This window comes from Eucalyptus grandis, chromosome 8, assembly GCF_016545825.1.
Source record: "Eucalyptus grandis isolate ANBG69807.140 chromosome 8, ASM1654582v1, whole genome shotgun sequence".
NCBI lineage: Eukaryota > Viridiplantae > Streptophyta > Magnoliopsida > Myrtales > Myrtaceae > Eucalyptus > Eucalyptus grandis.
In genome coordinates, this window is record NC_052619.1 from 10,576,954 (window position 1) to 10,596,865 (window position 19,912).

General features: G+C 39.1%; 1 protein-coding gene across 2 annotated transcripts; it reads left to right on the top strand.

The window, feature by feature from the left end:
• Positions 1 to 7,057: 7,057 nt before the first annotated feature.
• Positions 7,058 to 15,771, top strand: LOC104456414 (protein argonaute 1). Of its 2 annotated transcripts, none has more exons than XM_018861044.2 (22): positions 7,058 to 7,163; positions 8,417 to 9,039; positions 9,274 to 9,488; positions 9,576 to 9,725; positions 9,828 to 9,967; positions 10,104 to 10,213; positions 10,481 to 10,587; positions 10,713 to 10,851; positions 10,944 to 11,060; positions 11,965 to 12,072; positions 12,155 to 12,226; positions 12,915 to 13,037; positions 13,126 to 13,291; positions 13,375 to 13,634; positions 13,747 to 13,889; positions 14,096 to 14,158; positions 14,245 to 14,308; positions 14,454 to 14,589; positions 14,680 to 14,753; positions 14,884 to 14,978; positions 15,139 to 15,170; positions 15,251 to 15,771. In XM_018861044.2, exons 1-22 carry the CDS (start codon positions 7,073 to 7,075, stop codon positions 15,475 to 15,477), a joined length of 3,255 nt encoding a protein of 1,084 aa, XP_018716589.2. In that variant the 5' UTR covers positions 7,058 to 7,072; the 3' UTR covers positions 15,478 to 15,771. The 2 variants fall into 2 exon arrangements, with proteins under 2 accessions (XP_018716589.2, XP_039155447.1); XM_039299513.1 differs by lacking the exon at positions 7,058 to 7,163 and adding an exon at positions 7,179 to 7,425.
• Positions 15,772 to 19,912: the final 4,141 nt, after the last annotated feature.

Below are 19,912 nucleotides of genomic sequence, written 5' to 3' on the forward strand. Positions count from 1 at the left end.
ACACTTCTCTCGATCCCCACCATTCTTGCACAAGTTACAGCAAGGATGCTGGTTTTGTTGTGTTCAACACATGCAAGAACCATCTGATGACATGGAACTGAAGATCAGATCGGACGAGAAAAAAAAAAAAAACACTCGTAGACATAATCACGGTACATGCACCGCAGAAGATGATAAGTGCACAACTGGCCTAATGACAACCTCGACTGATTATTGTGTATTGAATTATTTTAGACAAACAGAGATATCAAGCTTCCATGACAAGATTTTTCAGTGAACCGACAAAAAACATAGGCTGAACTAACTTGTGAGTCCGTGGATGAACAAAACATAAGAAATTAGTTTGTTAAGTGATGTGACAGACTGCAGTTAAATATGGATTGACTTAGGTCTTATTAAAATTTGTTGAGATGATTATGAATTGAGTTTAAGCGCACCTTACACGTTGATCAATTATACGCCATCCATATTTCGATCCATACATGTTTGAACCACTTTTATACATTGTGGCGATAGATTGGGTTTCATAGTTGACTCTAAACCTTTCATTTGCTATTTATGTTGAGGTAATCCATGCGTATAAAAATCGGTATGTAAGTGCTAAAAAACTATGTCATGATATGGATTGATAAGTCCATAAAGATTTTGTTGGGTTTCGAGATCCATACCATGATATGGTGCGAATTAGCATGTACGTGCATTTGGAACTTGTATGCTTAAAGAGTATCGCGATTTAAACATCTTTTTCCTGTTATATTTCATCAAAGATTATTTTAGGGGAAATGAAGAAATAGAGAGAAGCCATTACAAGGTACCAAAAAAGATAAGAACCCACTTGTCATTTTATATTTGATTTGGTCGATCTTGATAACTAATAAGAAGCTAGTCTGAGTTAAAATAAAAAAGGAAAAATAAATCAAAAGAAGGTCAAATCTTGATGAAGAAGTGAAGCCGCATGCAGGGAGGAGAAGAAAATTCACTTTGGAGGGTCCTTGTATTGATTCAATCTAACTTTATTTCTTTTCTCTTTATATCCACTCCCAACTTTTTACGTAATTATTACACGGCAAAGAATCGCCCTTATTCCGCTTTGGATTTACTTTTTTTATTGAGGAAAATTATTCAATTAGTTCTACACCTATCGTGTGGATGTTAAATTTATTATGTACTTTTCAATTTTATAAATTTAGTTATAAATCTTTATACGAAATTTCAATGTAATTCTTACAACCAACTTTTACCAAAAATCGCTGATGTAGGAGGATGATACATAAAACGACCGGCAATAACTAGATCAAAAGAAATATATTGAAATTTCGCATAAAGATATATGACTACATTGGTATCGTTAAAAATTTAGAGTTGAATTAGCAACCGCACAATAAACTTAAAAATAATTGGGTACTGGGTAGTTTTCCTTTTTCGGTATTTCTCGACCTCTCCGCAGAATCTCCTTTATTACACTCACCAGATTTGGTCCTCTCATCTTGATGATCTGATTCAGAAAGAGAGATCCCAATTTCACAAATTTCAATTGGACCCTTTTCTCATAACTTAGAGAGAGAGAAAAGAAGAAGGCCCCTCAACATCCATTCGTTTTTCCGAACCTCGTTTGAGTTTGGGCTTTGGGCACCATTCGAGGTCGTTAGGGTTAAGATCTAAGACCAATACCACGATTGGGCTCTGATGGTTCAAGGACTTGGACTTTCAAAGATCTCATTTTAGTGCTTCATATTTTCTTAGCAAATAGCTAATCTTGTAGGATTATGGTAAACTATTTTAAATGGGTACATCATTAGATGAATGACATAATTTTAATATTTAATTACTCTAACGCTCCTCCCATGCGTAGGTTCTTTGGTATAAGAGTGTAAAAATGTGTTAAAGAGGCAAATATGAGATTTGAAAAGATTTGCCCTCAATAATCCAAGATCCTTGCAAAAAGTTTTAAAAGTTCATATAGTTAGATGAACGAGTGATTTAATATTTATATACATAACTACGATTGAAAATTTACAATATATAGTTTGACTGGGAGAATGGTGGTGACACTGTTGAGATCAAGCATCAATAAAGAAGTCCAAAAATTGAAAACCATAAGGAGGGACTCGCTTATGTGATTAAGTTTTTGTTGGAGTATAATTAACTCATTAATACTCCATATTATTGGTGTCTCATACGAGACACCACTTAAATTTTAATATATGCAATTGGCTTATATAAGTTAATGAGTCTTGTGTGTTAGCGTTGGTGTTTATCCCACGTTAGTTATAAAAGCGTATGGTGATCGATTTATAAGTGTTAGGAAAATCTCACTTTTTAGGCAAGTTTTTTGGGGTGAGAGAGGCCCAAGCACACTCAATACTTATATCAGAGCCCAGTTATCAACAATTTTGGACCCATAGTTGCTCAGAGAGGATGAAGATTGTTGTTGGTCCGATCAAAGCCCAACTCGTGAGGGAGAGATTGTTGGTTTACAAATCTAAAGAAAAGTCTCACTATTTAGCTAATTTTTGGGGTGAGAAATATCCAAGGCCATCTAACATCATGTTGCTCTTGCTGCTAATCTAGGAGCGTCAAGGAACCAAGTCGAGCGGATGTAGTGTCAAACTCAAGCTCAACCCAACTCACATACTCAATGCTTGAAGTTTGATTTGAACTTTTAGGGTGAAAGAGACCCAAGACCACCCAACATAATGTTGTCTTGCTATCAATTTGGGAGCGTCATGAAACCGAGTCGAGAAATGTAGCGCCAATCTCAAGATCAGCCCAACTCACATACTCCATGCTTGAGATTTGATTTGAACTTGATCGAGCATCAAATTCTCCGCTCTAACTTGAATCTATTGAACGAAGAAAGGCATGAAAGAAGAGCATATTGACAAGTGATTGGGAGGCCCTACTTGATTACAATCATGTTGTAAAATGAACTCAAAGTTTGAGCTTAATAGGCTGTAATATCCATCCAACCATATGCACGTGAGCTTGTATCATGTATATTAAAGGATTTATTTCTATTTTTAATTAAATAATATATTCAAAAACGATAAAAGTTGGATTAGCCTTGCCGGCCTACTGAGCTGAGTATCGACGAGTTTAAGCTCAACTCCACAAGATATCTGAGTAGGCGAGGCTCGAACTTGAATCAAAATCAGATGATTCAAACCCGAGTAAACATCAATTTGGGTGCAATCTTTTGGCAAGTGCGAGGTGGGCTTTAGTCTTTCCCTTATTATGCTCTAATTGGATCGGTCCAGTTTGATTCTCGTGGACAAGCATACAACAAAGCTTAATTCATGACAAAAGTAAGAATCAACAACAACCGGCTCCTCTCTCGGAGAAATCAGCTAGATCAAAAGGAGCTACACATAAAAACTTTTATTAATATTATTATTATTATTGTAATTTGATATCAAATCAAGAACCATATGTCAAACCTTGATCGAGGTCGAGGAGGTCCAATCGCTTTCTTGGCCCTTGAAAACCGCCTGCTTATGTGAGCGAGGCTCGAGAACTACAAAGGGTCGCCGTCATTGCATTTGCTCACAAGAAAGTAAACCAGTATCTATAATTAATATACTAGAGAGCCAAAAATGGGCATTCGATGCAAACGAGTCGAGGAAATTTGTCATGTGGGCTAGGGCTAGGGAAGAGCACTTCGATTTATTATTAAAGATTTTGAATTTACAAGAATTGGTTTTCCTTGCCTCGTAAGTCGAGCAAAGTTTACTAGCAAGACACAAAGTTAAGTTAGGTAATTGACCTTAGTATATAAATTAGAAATGGTTAAAAAAAAAAAACCGTACTTCATTTAGTGGGCACCTATCTTATCCTATGCAAATGTGCTACGTGACAATGTGCTCTAATTAAATGGTCCGGATAGCGACCCCTCACCAATGGCATCGGGCTTGGTGACCTGGGATTCTGCACTTTATCCACAGTGTGGGAGCATATTTAGAGTCACTAATTGGATAAATCCCAAATTGCAAATTGGGATCATGTGATTTGTCTCCCTGCTCTCTTTCTTCCTTTCCAATCAACCAAAAGCAAAGAAAAAAGAAAAACGTTTTTTTTTTTTTTTTTTGGGGGATTCGGTATCGTCGAGGATGCCTTCAAATTCAACCACGAGTAAGAGACCCTTCCCGAGCACGTGGCGAGTGCTGCGAAACTTGAAGATTCCCAATCGAAAATACAAGGTGGGAAGTTAGGTTTGCATTGTCAAAACTCCAGCATGCTCCGTGCCACCTAAATCAGGGTCAAGCTGGCATCGATGGACTTTTTCTCCCTTTCTAGAATTATATAATTGATGGGTTGTACTAGATAAGGCCTTGGAATGTTTAATTTGGTAGTACACATGCCAAGATCTCTCTTATTTTTTATGGGAAAATTATCAAAATGGTTATAACTTTATTGCAATTTTAAGAGTTAAGTATTAATTTTTTTGACAATTCAATTCTAAATTTTTTATATTTGTTCTAATTCAATTTATCAAGCCAATTTTGACATGCTAATTTTTTAATTTATTTATTTTACTCCATTTTTTCCTTCCTTCTTCCCTTGGCTAGCGATAGTGAGCCTCACTCAGCGAGGTTTACCACACCAACCCAAGCCTTTGGCCAGACCAGCAAAGCAAAAAAAAAGAAAAGAAATGAAAAAAAAAACTAAAAATTGTCGTGTCTACTTTGTCCGATTAAAATTTATCGGACAAACCGAATTGATACATTTGCAAAAATTTAAGATTGAATTGGCAAAAAAATAAATTAATTACGGCCGAATTTGTAAAATTGTAATAGGTTTATACTTGTTTTGGTAATTTTTCGTATTTTTTAATTTTATTTTATAATATGGTCATGGGCCGAACAATGAACGACAAAATGGCATCGTCGCTAGTGCTGGTCGGGAGAACGAAACGAGTCGTCACGCTAAAGAGCAAAGAAGGTCAAGATCTGTAGCAACAGCACAGAGGTGGGGGCGAAGGAGAATGATAATTGCCATAACAGCAAAAGTTCATGGCCAGCATCTTCGACTTCAATGGCTATCGCATAGGTTAGGTCGGTGCAATGAAAGCAACCTAACTTAGCACTTAGCAATGCTTTTTTTTACCGCGAGGAAGTCTTGTCCTTTTTCCCCTTTCTTTCCTTTTTTCTGGTTCGTTCTTCAAATTCCCGAAATATCCGATTAGATTCGCGGATTGGGCAAGAACGAGCTAAAGCTTGAATGGGGCGACCGAATGACGAGATTGTTTAGATCCGATGGAGTGGATGATCAAAGACCATGTTACGCGTGTGCTTGGTCCGCGCACATTTTCATCGGTTGAGCCCCAAGCTAACCCTATCCATTCTAGGATTGTAGTTATAATAAATGGTAAAGACAATGATACCTAATACTTTTAAATGTACGTGCACATGGGCAATTCAATTTGCATGGACCATATTAGATTTTTCTGGCATGTACGTTTCAATGTGGATAACAATTTTGGGAAATATGCGTAAATTAAACTATCTAAGTATTAACTTCCTCGAGATTATTTAATAATTCTTTCACTTGTCGACGATCGATCGATGTGTGTACTTAGAAACAATAACGTAATCGAAATTTTCCACGTGTCATTTGTTTAACGGTGGATGGGTAGAGATTTTGTCATACTGGCAATTGATAACTCTATAAAAACAGAGTTATTTTACTTATTTTAAGCAACAAATAATGCAATATCTATGAAAAAATGATTAAATTTCCTTCTTATTATTTGAATTTTCTTTGTTTATACAGAATAACGAGATACAAAGAAGATAAAAAAAAAAAAAAGAATGGCAAAAATTAAGAATTCAAATAAAAAAGCAGTTGAAGATAGATGTTAAATCAATGAATCCTTGATTTTATTTTGCTAATGTTATCTACAAGTATTGAGAGATAGATATCAAATCAAAAATCCTCTGATTTGTTATATCTAGAAATACACGATAGTAAACAAAATAGGTTTTGATATAATTCTTGTATCCACGACAATCTGAAATTTATATCTAGTGGTTATGATGAAATCAAATACCTTAACATAATTATCCGATTGATTAGTGCATTTAGTCTCCAAATTTTATATTTAATTTATTATCAATTATATTTTGATCTGTTATATAAATTTTAAAAATAATATATTTTAGCATTTAATTAGTTTATTGATCATCAATTTTCGTGGGACGATACTCTTTCTTATCATTACACTAAAAGATTACGTAGGTTATGCTCACATTTGTTGAGCCATCATCTTTAATCACGACAACATCAAAACAAAGAAAAAACAAAAACCGCAACAGAAAATTGAAATGACGTGAACCCAAAAATCACCATCAACTCATAATTACACTACGACAACTTTTAATTCGAGTGGGAAGTACTTATCCTGTGGTGGATTCCGTATCGAACGACTCGGTAAAGAACGGGAATTAACCCGTTTCACGTCAGCACACACGCTCACGGAGATGAGATTTAAAAATACGGAGATGATCGCATCCAGTTACGACGATCAATATCCGCGCACCCAAATCAAAAGGCCCCTAGGATAGGATAGGAGCGACCGAGGAGAAAAAAAAAAAGGGGCAGCACACCGTTGCCACTCGCGAAAATCATTGTGCCCGTGGAATTCATGTATGCTGCGCAATTATTCAAAGAAAGAAACGGATTTTTGCTTTCCTCCCACTCCTCCCTTTATTTTTAACTATTTCGGAGCACTGGAACTTGGAACATGACACGACCCCTCTATCTCTTTCGGAGGAGAGCCCCGAAGTGTACCATCGCTGTCTGTCGCCTTCTGAATCCCATCTCTGAGCCGCTGCTGCAGGCATGAGCTTTCGCGCAAAAGTGGGGTGGGTTCATTAACGCCGCCTGGCGGAACCCTCCGTCGCTCGCTGCCGCGAACGCCTCGCTCGGGTGCGCGCGGATCAGCGGGGCCAGGAAGGGAGCGTGAACGAGGGGGGGGGGCGTGTTTTGCGTGCTGCGCGCCCGGGGGTGTGACGGGCGAGGGAGGGCCCGAAAGGGCGTGGGGTCGGGGCTTGACGGGAGATAGCGACCGCGACCCATGACCCACGACCGTCTAGGGACGAACCCGTCATTTTCAATCCCGGCTCTGCCTCTCTCTCTCTCTCTTTCTCTTTACAAGGCGAGAAGCAGTAAGTGGGGCTCTCCCTGCTCTGGCCTTGGTCGGGGTTGTTTAATACGGAGCAGCTTTTCTGTTCTCCTCTCTCTTTCTCTTTCTCTCTCTCTCTCTTCCTCGCCCGTCGTCTTTTTGGTGGTTTCCTCCTCTCGTACGGGGCGGCATCTCGCACTTCGAAGCTCAAAAGGGCCTGTTCTTTTACCTCCTCCCCTCCGGGCTTTTAACCTCCTTCGCTTTCGTCGCTGGACGCCCATTGTGGTTTCTTCTCGCAGTCTCTGGTACAGTCGTCTCGGTTTTTCACCTCCCCTTTGACGGTTTTTCTTTCTTTCTTTCTTTCTTTTTTTTGCCTTTGTGGTTTGCCGTTTCTCGTGCTGCTCGTCTCTTTCTCTGTTTTTTTTTTTGTTTGACTTCGGCGTTTCGCCTGTCGTCGCTTCGTGTTCATCGCGGTCGGAGTCGTGGTGGGTGCAGTGTATCCGGGAGAAATCGATGGCTGTGATCGTCAATGGCGTTGAGTTTTTCAATTTTCTTCGTAAAGTTCGTTTCTTTTCTGGGTATTTGGTCGAGGCGGCTCTAGAATCCGCTGAATTTTACTCCATGTCCGGCTTCGCTCTTTTATTTTTTTTTGCCTGCTCTTCACGTGATGAGCGTGGCCAAATTTTTTCTGGGTCTTCGTGTTTGTGACAAGTGGAGATTAGGACTTTTAAGTTTTTTGTTTCTCTCTTCGTGAATCGTCGTATGTTCTTCGCTTTGCGGCGATGTGGGTGTCGGGATTGACTGGAAACTCTCTTTTTGCCACTGTACATGTTTGGACTTGTATTACGATTGTTGTGTCTTGTGACGTCGTGGGTTCCTTGGGACGAGCCTTGAGTCCAGTATTATTCTCGAATCTGGGCTGTGTTTGCTTTCCCTGTTCTTGTTAGCCCGGTAAAGTTAATTTCTTTTTGGGAAATTTTTAGGTTTGAAGGGCCATTCACTCTCCGGGTGCTCGTTTCTCTATCGATTTGATAATCTTATCAGTGGTCTTTTCGTTCTAGATTTTACGTTCTTGCTTTCCATTACCTTCGCTGGATCTGAACTTGAAGTGCATTGAAGCCATGTTGGCCACCGCTTAGTTGTCCCTTCCTACCCCTCAATTTATGTTTGATTGTTCAACTATCTCCCTGATAATGATCTGCATAGTGTTGGATTCAATGGCACGTGTTTTTATCCTCCCTCGGCCTTAGAATTACCTGAATGGTGTACTAGTGTCATGTGGTTTTCCCTTTTCAGCTGTCGTCATGGTAAGAAAGAGGAGAACTCCAGCTCCTGGTGCCGGGGAGGGCTCTGAACCTCGAGAGCCGCGCGAGCCGGGTGAAGGTAGCCACCATGGTTCCCAACCCAGCACTGGTGGTGCCACTGCATCCCAACAAAGCAGTGGTGGTGCCACTGCTTCCCAGCAGCAGAGAGGGGGGTACCAGGGTCAGGGTGGAAGAAACCGTGGCCCACAGGGTGGTCGAGGAAATTTTGCCAGAGGAGGATATAGTGGTGGTCATGGAATGGGTGGTGGCCAAAGAGGAGGGCTTTCTCCTAGTGGATACTCCAGACAACCAATTCCCGAACTGCACCAAGCAACCCAGATTACACAGGGCAGGATCTATCCTCCAACCATGCCATCCAAAGCTGGTTCATCGTCGCAGCCACCTGAACCATCTGAAACTGCTCAAATCTTGGAGCAACTTAGCATCCAGGAAGAGGGTTCCACTAGCCAAGCAATCCAGACTGCTGTACCGGCAAGTAGCAAATCAATCAGGTTCCCTCGTCGCCCCGGCAAAGGTACCATCGGAGAGAAGTGCATCATCAAGGCAAACCACTTCTTTGCTCAACTGGCCGACAGAGATTTTCACCATTATGATGTGAGCTTTCTTGTCTAAGATACTCGCACAAGTTGGTTGTTTGACATACACACATTTCATGCACCAGAGTGAAATAGTGCCACTTCTTCGAGTCTCGTTGACTCTTTTGTATATAGGGGAACGATTACGTACCTATGGGCGATACCTGAATCTGCTTAGCCGAGCCTCATGCATGCGGTACCCTGCTTTGTCTTTAAGCACTGTACTAACTTGCTTGTTTTTAATGCATAAAAGGTCACCATAATACCAGAGGTCACATCAAGGATACTCAATCGCCAAATAATGAAGAAGCTGGAGAATCTATACAATAAGTCGCATCTTGGGGGGCGGCTTCCTGTTTATGATGGTCGGAAAAGTCTCTATACTGCTGGACCACTGCCCTTTACATCAAAGGAGTTTAACATCACACTCAGCGATGAAGATGAAGAAGACAGATCAGGTGGCCGAAGGTTTGTGTCATGATATGGTTTTATTCATTCATTTTTTTATGTACTTGATGGGGTTATTGATTTCCTCTATTGTCTGCCTTCATATAGGGGAGAGAGGGAGTACAAGGTCATAATTAAGTTGGCTGCACGGGCTGATCTTCACCATTTGGAACTGTTTTTGCAAGGGAGGCGAACTGATGCGCCTCAAGAAGTCCTGCAAGTTCTTGACATTGTTCTCCGTGAATCACCTTCTACTAGGTACCTTTTGTTTGTCTCACGGGATGCAATCTCTTCACTCATGTCAATAACAAATCATGGCGTATGGAATGAGCTATTTATTTATTGCCTTTTGTGATCTAGTGCTGGGTACTGTGCCGTTGGTCGATCATTTTTTTCCCCTAAGTTAGGGGAAAGGCATTCGTTGGGTGAGGGGCTCGAATGTTGGCGTGGTTTCTATCAGAGCATTCGTCCCACCCAGAATGGGCTATCTTTAAATATAGGTAACACATTCTTTATGAAAAGAACACTTCCATGAATTTGGACTACTTTCCATGGCATGTTTTTAGCATTTTGAATCACTTACAACTGTTGAATTAGAACTTTGTCACCTCCTTATGATCTATTTTTGCACGCTAGATATGTCCACCACTGCCTTTATAGAGCCATTGCCGGTTGTTGAGTTTGTCACTAAGCTGCTGAACCGTGATGCAACATCTAGACCATTATCCGATTCTGATCGTGTGAAGGTGAGAAGCCGTTCATTCTTTTGATTGTCTTTTCCCTTTGGCGTTTTCATACTCTTAGTTTTGTTTGTACTTTTGTCAATCTGGTTGTGTCATGGATGATATCCCTGACTCAATTTTTAATTTTGTCTTTCTTGGAACTCCTGAGCTGTCACTTTTTTCATGATGGGAGTGATTTATTGATTATCGATGCTTTCTTTCATTTTTTTTAGCGACAGATTATCTGCACTTTCTGAATCCAGTAATATTTACTTTTCCCCTTCTGAACAGATCAAAAAAGCTCTAAGAGGAGTCAAAATTGAAGTTACACATCGTGGCAACATGCGTAGAAAATATCGGATCTCCAATTTAACATCGCAGACAACACGAGAGCTAACGTGAGGACTTTCCTTGAGCAGTTATTTATTAATCCAAGCTCTCCTCTTGTGGAAGTTTGCTGTCTATTCATTTCTGTTAGTATGCTCTACCGTGTGCAGAATTGTTTCTTACATTTCTTTTCCAGTTTTCCTGTAGATGAAGGAGGTACGATGAAATCTGTCATTCGGTACTTCTCCGAAACCTACGGTTTTAATATACAACTTACTCAATGGCCTTGTTTGCAAGTTGGAAACCCAACAAAACCCAATTATCTGCCTATGGAGGTCCTTCTCTTGCAAATTTGTTGAGCTCTCTTCTTACTTAGTTATTACATTTCAGAAGTTCTGACTTCTGATTCTGTTATTACTATATTCAGGTGTGCAAAATTGTAGAGGGTCAAAGGTACTCCAAGAGGTTAAATGAACGACAAATCACCGCATTGCTTAAAGTCACTTGCCAACGCCCCAAGGAAAGAGAAAATAATATTGTAAAGGTATGCTGACATGATGTGGTTGCTCATTCATGTGCTTCCATCTAGAAAGGATATGTTTAACTTTCCTATTGTGCACAGCTGGGAGGAAAAAGGTTTACAATCAGCATCACTCCATGTGTTTCCTTCTCGAAGATATGTGCATAAGCCTATCGTCTGTTGAATTTAGAGATTAGTCATCCCAGATATACTTTTCCCCATGTATCTTTGTTGTATGACGCATTGCTTGGTAGTCACAATCGATGGGATTATTCATGCAAGCACATCCATGGGAACTGAGAATGTCTCAGTCCTTCCTCTCTTCTTTGAGCACACGTGGGATTCTTTTATCCTTAGTTTTCTTCTTGATGGATAAAGAGTTCTAACTCTAGGGCATTAAGGGGATGCAAACCCATATAGCGAAAGAGCACAAGAGCTGAAGGCATATACAAAACGGCTCTTAAAACCAAAAGGAAGCTCATTCACAGGATGATGATTCTTTTTCTTCAGTGTCTTAAGAATCATAAGCTTTTCACACAGCTTCTCTTTACACAAGCGGCCATTTGTTACTCCTCACACTTTGGAAATGCCGCATCATGTTTTCAAATGATAGTGTTTGTTTTTTTGGTTGGGGGCTGTACAGGGATTTAGGAAACTTATTTTCTAATTTAACCTGTAATTTCCCCCATCTTCATCACAATCATCAAATAAAAGGCAGATATATGCACTTCATTATAACGCAACTAAAATTTGTTAAGTAGGTTTTCAGTTTACCTTTATTGAGCAAAACTTTGGTGACATTTCTTGATGTTTGAGCTTGCTGCAAAGTTACCAGATCATATGCATGTGAATAAGACAAGACAAAGCTCACTCAGGATTGCTTTTTCTGATAAGATGGTCTGATATTTCTTTTCTTAACATTTTTTAGACTGTCGATTGCAATAGATACAATGAAGATAGATATGCAGAAGAATTTGGTATAAAGATAAGTAGGAGCCTTGCGCGAGTGGAAGCTCGAGTTCTTCCTGCACCTCGGGTTAGGATTTCTTTCTTTTTGCCCATGAGTTTTGTCAAATAGTATGGAGTCCTTCTTGATTTCTGCAAGCTAATTGTTGCAGCTCAAATATCATGATTCCGGCAGGATCAAGGATTGTCGTCCGGAAGTTGGATGTTGGAATATGATGCACAAGGTTAGGTTATCCTTTTTATTTTAGATCGCCCATTAACTCAAGTTCATGAACTGTAACTCAAATCTTATTGAGCTCACGCTCCTGAATGGGCCAGGCCGGAGCTTGAAAATTGAAGCATGGAGTGTGCCTTGTTGTGGTGGCTGCGGCTTTACTTGTAGCCATTTGCTTTATTCAAACTCTTTGCATTTGGGGTCCGCCTCTTATTTCATAAATTGGTGGCTTATTTTTTTACCTTTTGTTATGCAAAAATGATCTCTAAACTATAAGCAATAATTCAGAACAACTTTTGGCTTTTACCTTCTTACTTTGTGCCAAAATCTCTAATTTGGAAGAGGAGGAAGAAGAAAGGAGAAGGGGGGAGGGGGCAGGCAATATGAGTAGACCAGTGAACTGTATAAACATGACTCATTTCTATTTGCCTTATACTTGATTGTAAAGGATGGGGACTGATTGGGAGGGAATGATGCAGTGATTCTTCTTATGCTATCTGGGGCTCATAAGTAAGAGAGGTACATCACATAAATATATTGTGGAGTAAGGTTTCCTTGAATATTTGTGCTATGTTGATTGTTGACAGCTTGGGTATGATTGAGGTTAAAATTTTGGGCTAAAGAAATGATTTCTAGTCGTCCTTAGCAATTGTCAGTTGCTGAGGGCTTTTCCTTACCTTTCGTCTGTTCCATCACAGCGTATGGTTAATGGTGGGTGTGTCAACCACTGGCTGTGCATCAGCTTCTCACGAGCTATCCAAGACGCTGTTGCTCGTGATTTTTGCTCTGAGCTCGTGGAGATGTGCAGGACATCGGGAATGGTAGAATTGGGAAATTTTGTGATCATACCCAAGTTTATTATCTTTGCAGGAATGAGGGCACTTTACTAACTTTGGAATTTGGACACAGGTATTTAATCCAGAGCCGGTCTTACCACCTACAAGCGGCCGTCCTGACTACTCGGAGAAGGTTTTGAGATCTAGATACAATGAGGCGATGACTAAACTCAGGCCAACAGGCAAATCTGTTGACCTTCTTATCGTAATTCTGCCTGACAACAATGGTCCTCTATATGGTACGCATTAAGCTCTAACGAATGGGATGCCATAGGTTGTTAATTGCTTGTTTGATACTTACCTTGATTTTACCTCTCTGCAGGTGACATTAAGCGGATCTGTGAGACAGATCTTGGACTTGTTTCCCAGTGTTGTTTGACAAGTCAGGTTTTTAAGAAGACTAAACAATATTTGGCCAATGTTGCGCTAAAGATTAATGTGAAGGTTGGCGGACGGAATACAGTGCTAGTTGATGCTATATATAGGAGCTTGCCTGTGGTCAGCGACCAACCTACTATAGTTTTTGGTGCTGATGTTACTCATCCTCCTCCTGGAGAGGATTCAAGCCCTTCGATAGCTGCTGTATGTTTCTTTGTCGTATCTCCTGGCTTTTTTTTTTCTTTATGCTTTGATTATCTGATTATGATACCATAATTACATTATAAGATGACTTTTTTCCTAACATTATATTTAGGTCGTGGCTTCTCAAGATTGGCCTGAAATTACCAAGTATGCTGGCCTAGTTTGTGCTCAAGCTCATCGTGAGGAACTTATTCAAGACTTGTACAAACCCCGGGAGGATCCTGTGAGAGGGACTGTAGACAGTGGAATGATCAAGTATGAATAATCTCTCTCTCATCCCCCCCTCCCCCAACCAAAAATAAAAATGAAGGAAGAACAGAACTAAACTCCATAGGAAAGTTTGGGAAGGTGAAGATGGAAGAAGGGTAGTTGATTTGGCTTGAAATAATTACTATTGGTCTTTCCCTATATCTTCTAATAAAATTGTATAAGAGGATTGACCCACATTCCTAATGACTCAGGGAGCTACTTGTATCGTTTAGGAGAGAAACTGGACATAAACCTCAACGCATCATATTCTACAGGTACCCTTTTCATTTTCAAAGTCAGCAAGTTTAGTTTCCAGGAAATATGTGCTGTATGTGCCTAATAGCGCCAATGTGAGTTGTAGGGATGGTGTCAGTGAAGGACAATTCTATCAAGTTCTGTTACATGAACTTGATGCAATTCGTAAGGTTAGCCATTATCTCCCAGATAATCATGAATTCTTTGATGGACTCCCTCATCTAGTTTTTCTTACCTCACCTGATCCAAACTCCTCTTCTTTGAGTGCATTTTGTCAGTTTCTTTGTTCAGATGCTCTCGCTCTTTCCTTTTCAGGCTTGTAACAACTTAGAGCCAAATTATCAGCCTCCTGTAACTTTTGTTGTGGTGCAAAAACGGCACCATACTAGGTTGTTTGCCAACAACCATGCAGATGAAAGAACAGTAGACAGGAGTGGAAATATATTGCCGGGTAGACCATCCATTTAAATTCATTTTTATAAAGTAATTTATTGTGTAATTTTGATTCTGAATTCTATGATGACCATTCCACTTGTGACAGGTACTGTTGTAGACTCGCAAATCTGCCATCCGACCGAGTTTGACTTTTACCTTTGCAGTCATGCTGGTATAAAGGTAAACATTAATTGTTCTTTCTTCATCTCCATCCCATTCACAGAGATCAGAGGGGAAAAATTATTTAAAATTATTAAAATATCTGCAACCTTGCTTTTTAGTTATGTACTTGTCCAATATTCCAATGTAGGGTACAAGTCGTCCAGCTCATTATCATGTTCTATGGGATGAAAATGGGTTCAGTGCTGATGGACTGCAGTCTCTTACAAATAAGCTCTGCTACACGTACGTCTTTTGCCATTGTTTGATGATGCGGCCTCTAAGCAAATTGCTCTATTGTCTCCATCATTAAAAGTCAGGCTTAAAAGGAAAAAAATTAGATGTGACTCCGACCAAAAAATAATGAGTAAAATTTGGCTTATGTGTGTGCATTCTGTTTTTGCAGGTATGCTAGGTGCACTCGTTCTGTATCCATCGGTTGGCTCTCTCTCTCTCTCTCTATCTCAAGAGTAAATCTGCTTTAATGTTCAAACTGACAATTGCTCCAATTTCCACAGTTCCTCCTGCATACTATGCCCATCTCGCGGCATTCCGAGCCCGCTTCTACATGGATAGAGATACATCCGATAGTGGCTCAACCACAAGCGGCGTCAGTGGTGGACGTGGTGCCGCAGGTCCTGGGTTTGCGGGATCGAGGAGCACACGCGGACCAGCTGCAAGTACTACTGTGAAACCCCTTCCTGCAATCAAAGAAAATGTCAAGAGGGTCATGTTCTATTGTTGACTTGTCTGAACGTTTATGCAGTTAATTCCTGCGGAGTTAGTTGCTTGGCATGGCTATGGCTACTATTAGAACTGAACTGTGTGGGCACTTTAAACCTGTTATGGTTCTTGTTCTTTGTTTACTTAGGTAAATGTTCTGCTACTTTGCTAGGAAGGTTTGAGGCATTTGCTTGATAGTTGTAATGAACACGGTACTTGGTTTCCTTTACCAGCTTGGGTTTGGATGCTAAGAAGTTAGTGATGATTTCAAGACCCTTAATTTTTTAGTCAGAGGCAGGCTCTCTGGTTGAGCTCACTAGTAAAAATGTCTTTTACTTGGTCACAACTTAGATTTACCTGAATCTTTCAGGGAATTTAAAGAGAGGTCGGGCCTATACGAGTTGTGGCTGAGCAATAGATGCAATGGTGTTACGAGTTAGTTTGCACGATTACTGCAGCAAAAAAATCTCGGAAAGTTTGATTCGGGCCTGAAGAGTTTGGACTTTTGGATTGAATCAAAGATCTGGCATGCCTTTCTGTAACTCGAGCGAACATTGATAACTGAGTTGGCTCAATGGGTAGTAGAGTCTGGTTTAGATGCGAGTCCGGGAGACGAATCAAATCAAGTTGTGCTCAAGCTACGTAGTAGTTTAGTGAAGTAGCTTGAACGAGCATTTGTAGATTTAGCCTATCATTTTATGAGTCAATTTTGTGCATTTATTTTTGTGCTATTCATGTTACTGATGTCGATCATCATCATACTATTGACGAGTGAAATTAACACGAGAGGACCTGTGACTGAAGAAAAGCTCCAAAATAAATGATTTTAGCGCTTATGAAAAGAAAATTGATTGTTTAATCCCTTTTATGCCCATGTCACGTTGAGGTACTTCAGAAGAAAAAACTGTAAATTCGGAAAAAATATAATGTAAATTTCAAACTGCAAAATCCTAAACGCAGAAGATAAAGCAGAAGAAAAAACTGTAAATCGGAAAAAATAAAATATAAATTCCAAACTGCAAAATCTTAACTGCAGAAGATAAAGCTATAAAATCTTATCCAATTTATCGTAATCGATTGGATGTTGAAACACCGAAAAAAATCAATGGCTTATCGAATCATCTATTAAAAATCAATGGCTTATCGAATCATCTATTGAGTCACGAAAAAAGTCAACAAAACAAAATGGTTGGAATATGAATGTGATATTACCTAGGGGTGATTAGTTCCTAATTTTAGGAACTAAAGATTGGACTGTTTGGTCTTAGGACCAAGAATCGGATCTGATTATCAGTTTTGGTCTAATCTAATAGAGTCCGTCACTTTTTTTTTTTTTAATTTTAAAATTTCACATAAAAGAGTAGCCGTGCACAATGAGAAAAAGCGACAGATCTTAAGATATTAATGGAAGCAATATTGAGTGAAGAGTTATTGTGTCGTAACTTATGGTATCATTAGACAAGATAATATTTAACTCACATTTCATTAAGTTTTTTGAAGAAATAATAAAAAAAGGTATTTGTATTTGGTCCAATCAAATCTAGTCCGATTCCCTCTTGGAATTGAGAATCGGATTGCCAGATATCGATTCTAATTTTAAGAACCGAGAACTGGACCGACACACCAAATAACTAGATTGAATTGACTGATTCGGTCCAATCCGAGCGGTTCTCAAGTTGGACAATCCGTTTTGCACACCTCTAATGTTACCTATATTTTCCATTGTACTTTGGAAACATTGGCATCGTCCCAAGTCTAGCTTGACTTTTACTTTAAATAGTGTAATGGGGAATCAAACTCCACTTGAGAACTCAATTCTGCTCGAATTAGATCATCGATTCTTTAAACCTTCAAATCGATTTGAGTCCAGTGAAGTTAGGTCCTAAAACTTCACCTTACTAACTTTGCTCGCTCACAAAATCTTAACTTCATTCAAGATTATAAGATAATTTCCTTTTCTTTTTCCTTCTCCTTTTCGCTCAGATGAAAAGGCAAAATGACTGATTTTGATCTCGTGCCTATCCTAATGAAGGGCAAGCAAGGGAATTTTCATTCACTTGGAAAGAAGAAAGGTGGCATGTGGTGGGATTTTGGTGGCCATGGAGCCAAAGCCCACTCGTAAATGCCAATCATCATTCCATCCACGAATCCATATAATCCAGATTTTTCCAGATTCGGGCCGGGACATCTAATGGTCCACTGGGACTAATTAATGGGTCTGTCTGTTCTTTCTTTCTTGTCCTGATTGGAATGAACTTTCTAATTGGTCAAGGTACAGTCATGAGCATTACTTAGATGCAAAATTAACTATATACAAAAATATAGTGGTGGGATGAATCTTGATCTCCATCCATGTGTGTGCGCACTCAAGATATCGTAAACATCATTCACACGCAAAAGTAATTTAGCATAAATGTGTGCGAAATCCAAAGTTATAACCGACCGATCAGAAGAATGATTGGATGAAAACATCACTTTTGATGTATATATAAGCTCAGTAAATCTACGTGAGGCCTACACAAAAATCCATCCATGCGTGTTAAGAGAATTTTATCTTTCTGAATGTTCGATTACATTTTTTGGGATATTTTATTACAAAATTCTTTTAACATATGTTTAGGATAAGAACCAAATAAAATATCTTCACAATTGTTAATTATACTAACTTTCCTCTGGTGAATATATAAGAATTTCGAATTTCCTTCCCCCTCAATCATTGGAACTGAATTATCCACGGGCCTTCTTGGCCTGGCTCGGAGACCCTTTTGCGTCGCGGGTCCCATTCGAGACTTTCACGACCAATTTTTCTTCGTCTTTCAATTATTTTTTTTTTCTTTTCCAAATATTGGGAGGGTAGAAAAGAAAAAAGGAAAAAGAAAATGGAGAGTTCGAAAGCCAGGTGCTTTCTAGAACATGAGTTTATTGGACATTAAATGTGTGGCTGTTGATTCATGGGCATTGCTTCAGCCGCTATCATTGCATGCATGTGGCGAAGACTTCTAGAACGCGGGCGCTAGATACTTCAAAACGAAGCCCATTGGATTCCAAATCAGCTTTGGACTTGCTGGATCAGTGGAATTATTTATTTGTGAAAATAAGTTTCGTCCACTTCCTCGCGAGTTACGAAAGTCGGTCGCCCTTAAAAAATTTAGAAATTCATCGGAGAAAAATATGATTTGATTCCGCATTATGTAACCGGTGATGAGAATCGATGTTGTCCAATCGATAAAATTTTATATATACATATATGATATTATAAAGATGGGACCCATTCCCCAAAGAACCTTCAACTTTATATCTAGGTTTAAATCTATTCTGAACAATTTATTAGTCCCCAATCTTCTCGTGCTTCCCAAAGTCAGCCATTAATTTCTTCAATATTATCAATATCAAGAGGTTGTTATTATTCTTTATAAGGTGAGGGTATTGATGAAAACACTGGCTTTGATAATAAATTTCTAATTGATTTTGATGTCGATAATTTTGAGTAAATTAATGGTGATTTTTGAATGTTTGGATAGATTTGAAACTAGAGTTGACGTTGGAGTTTTTTTTATGAGACCAAAGAAAGTTGGGGACATAATTAAGACTAAACCTAAAGCTGCAGGTCTTTTTTTATAGGGTTAGGCCTATAAGATGAGCTTGTGATGATTACGAGGGGAGAAAACACAAAGATGGTGGTCTTAGCGAGTGAATCATTCTATCCAGAAATGAAAGGGCACGTGATATTCAAGGGGCTTACATGAGAGAGCATTACTAGGGCTGTGCAAAAGAACCGGGACCCGCCCGGATTGTTCGGAACCGGATTGGAATCACCTGAAACCGGTGGTTTTGAGGGAACTAGTGGGTACCGGTCTGGTTCCCGGTTTCATGGGCGGATCCACCCACCTGGATCGAACCGATTATATTATAATAATATAAATATTAAAATAAAATTTGAAATTACTAATTAGTAAATATAAGTTTTAGGGCTCCGTTTCCTCTCTTGATTTTCATGTTTTAATAAGAATTTAGTAAAGTGTGTAAGCTGCCTTTTAACAACTCAATAAATGGTTCATTCAAAGGATACTTTCGGGACTCGCGTATAACACTATATTCAAGAATCTGTGGAGTACCGATGAAATTGTTTCTACAAAAAAAGAATCAATAAAGCAAATGTTGTAAGAGATTGAACATTGTTAGAGGATAAAGGAAAATATGATCTACATATGATGATCATTCAAAATCTTGAACTTAAAAAGTATTATAGATTTTAACTGAAATGATTCAAAAATAGGAAAAAAAAACTTATTTCTCTTCTTTGGTAGTGTTTTCCAATAAAATAAAGAAAAGTGGTACCCTTAATTAAATCAGTTCGATTTAAAGAAAAATATTACTCGATATGAAAAATACTCACGGTGGGATTTGGAAAATGATATTATTATTGGTGAGACCGGTTTTATGGATCCACTCAGAAA

Bases quoted from the DNA above. Each gene is read 5' to 3' on its own strand.
- LOC104456414 (XM_018861044.2), top strand. From the start codon at position 7,073: ATGACCCACGACCGTCTAGGGACGAACCCGTCATTTTCAATCCCGGCT. The intron at 9,040-9,273 runs GTGAGCTTTCTT...AATGCATAAAAG, and splicing joins GAGATTTTCACCATTATGAT to GTCACCATAATACCAGAGGT. The intron at 13,890-14,095 runs GTATGAATAATC...CTAATGACTCAG, and splicing joins GTAGACAGTGGAATGATCAA to GGAGCTACTTGTATCGTTTA.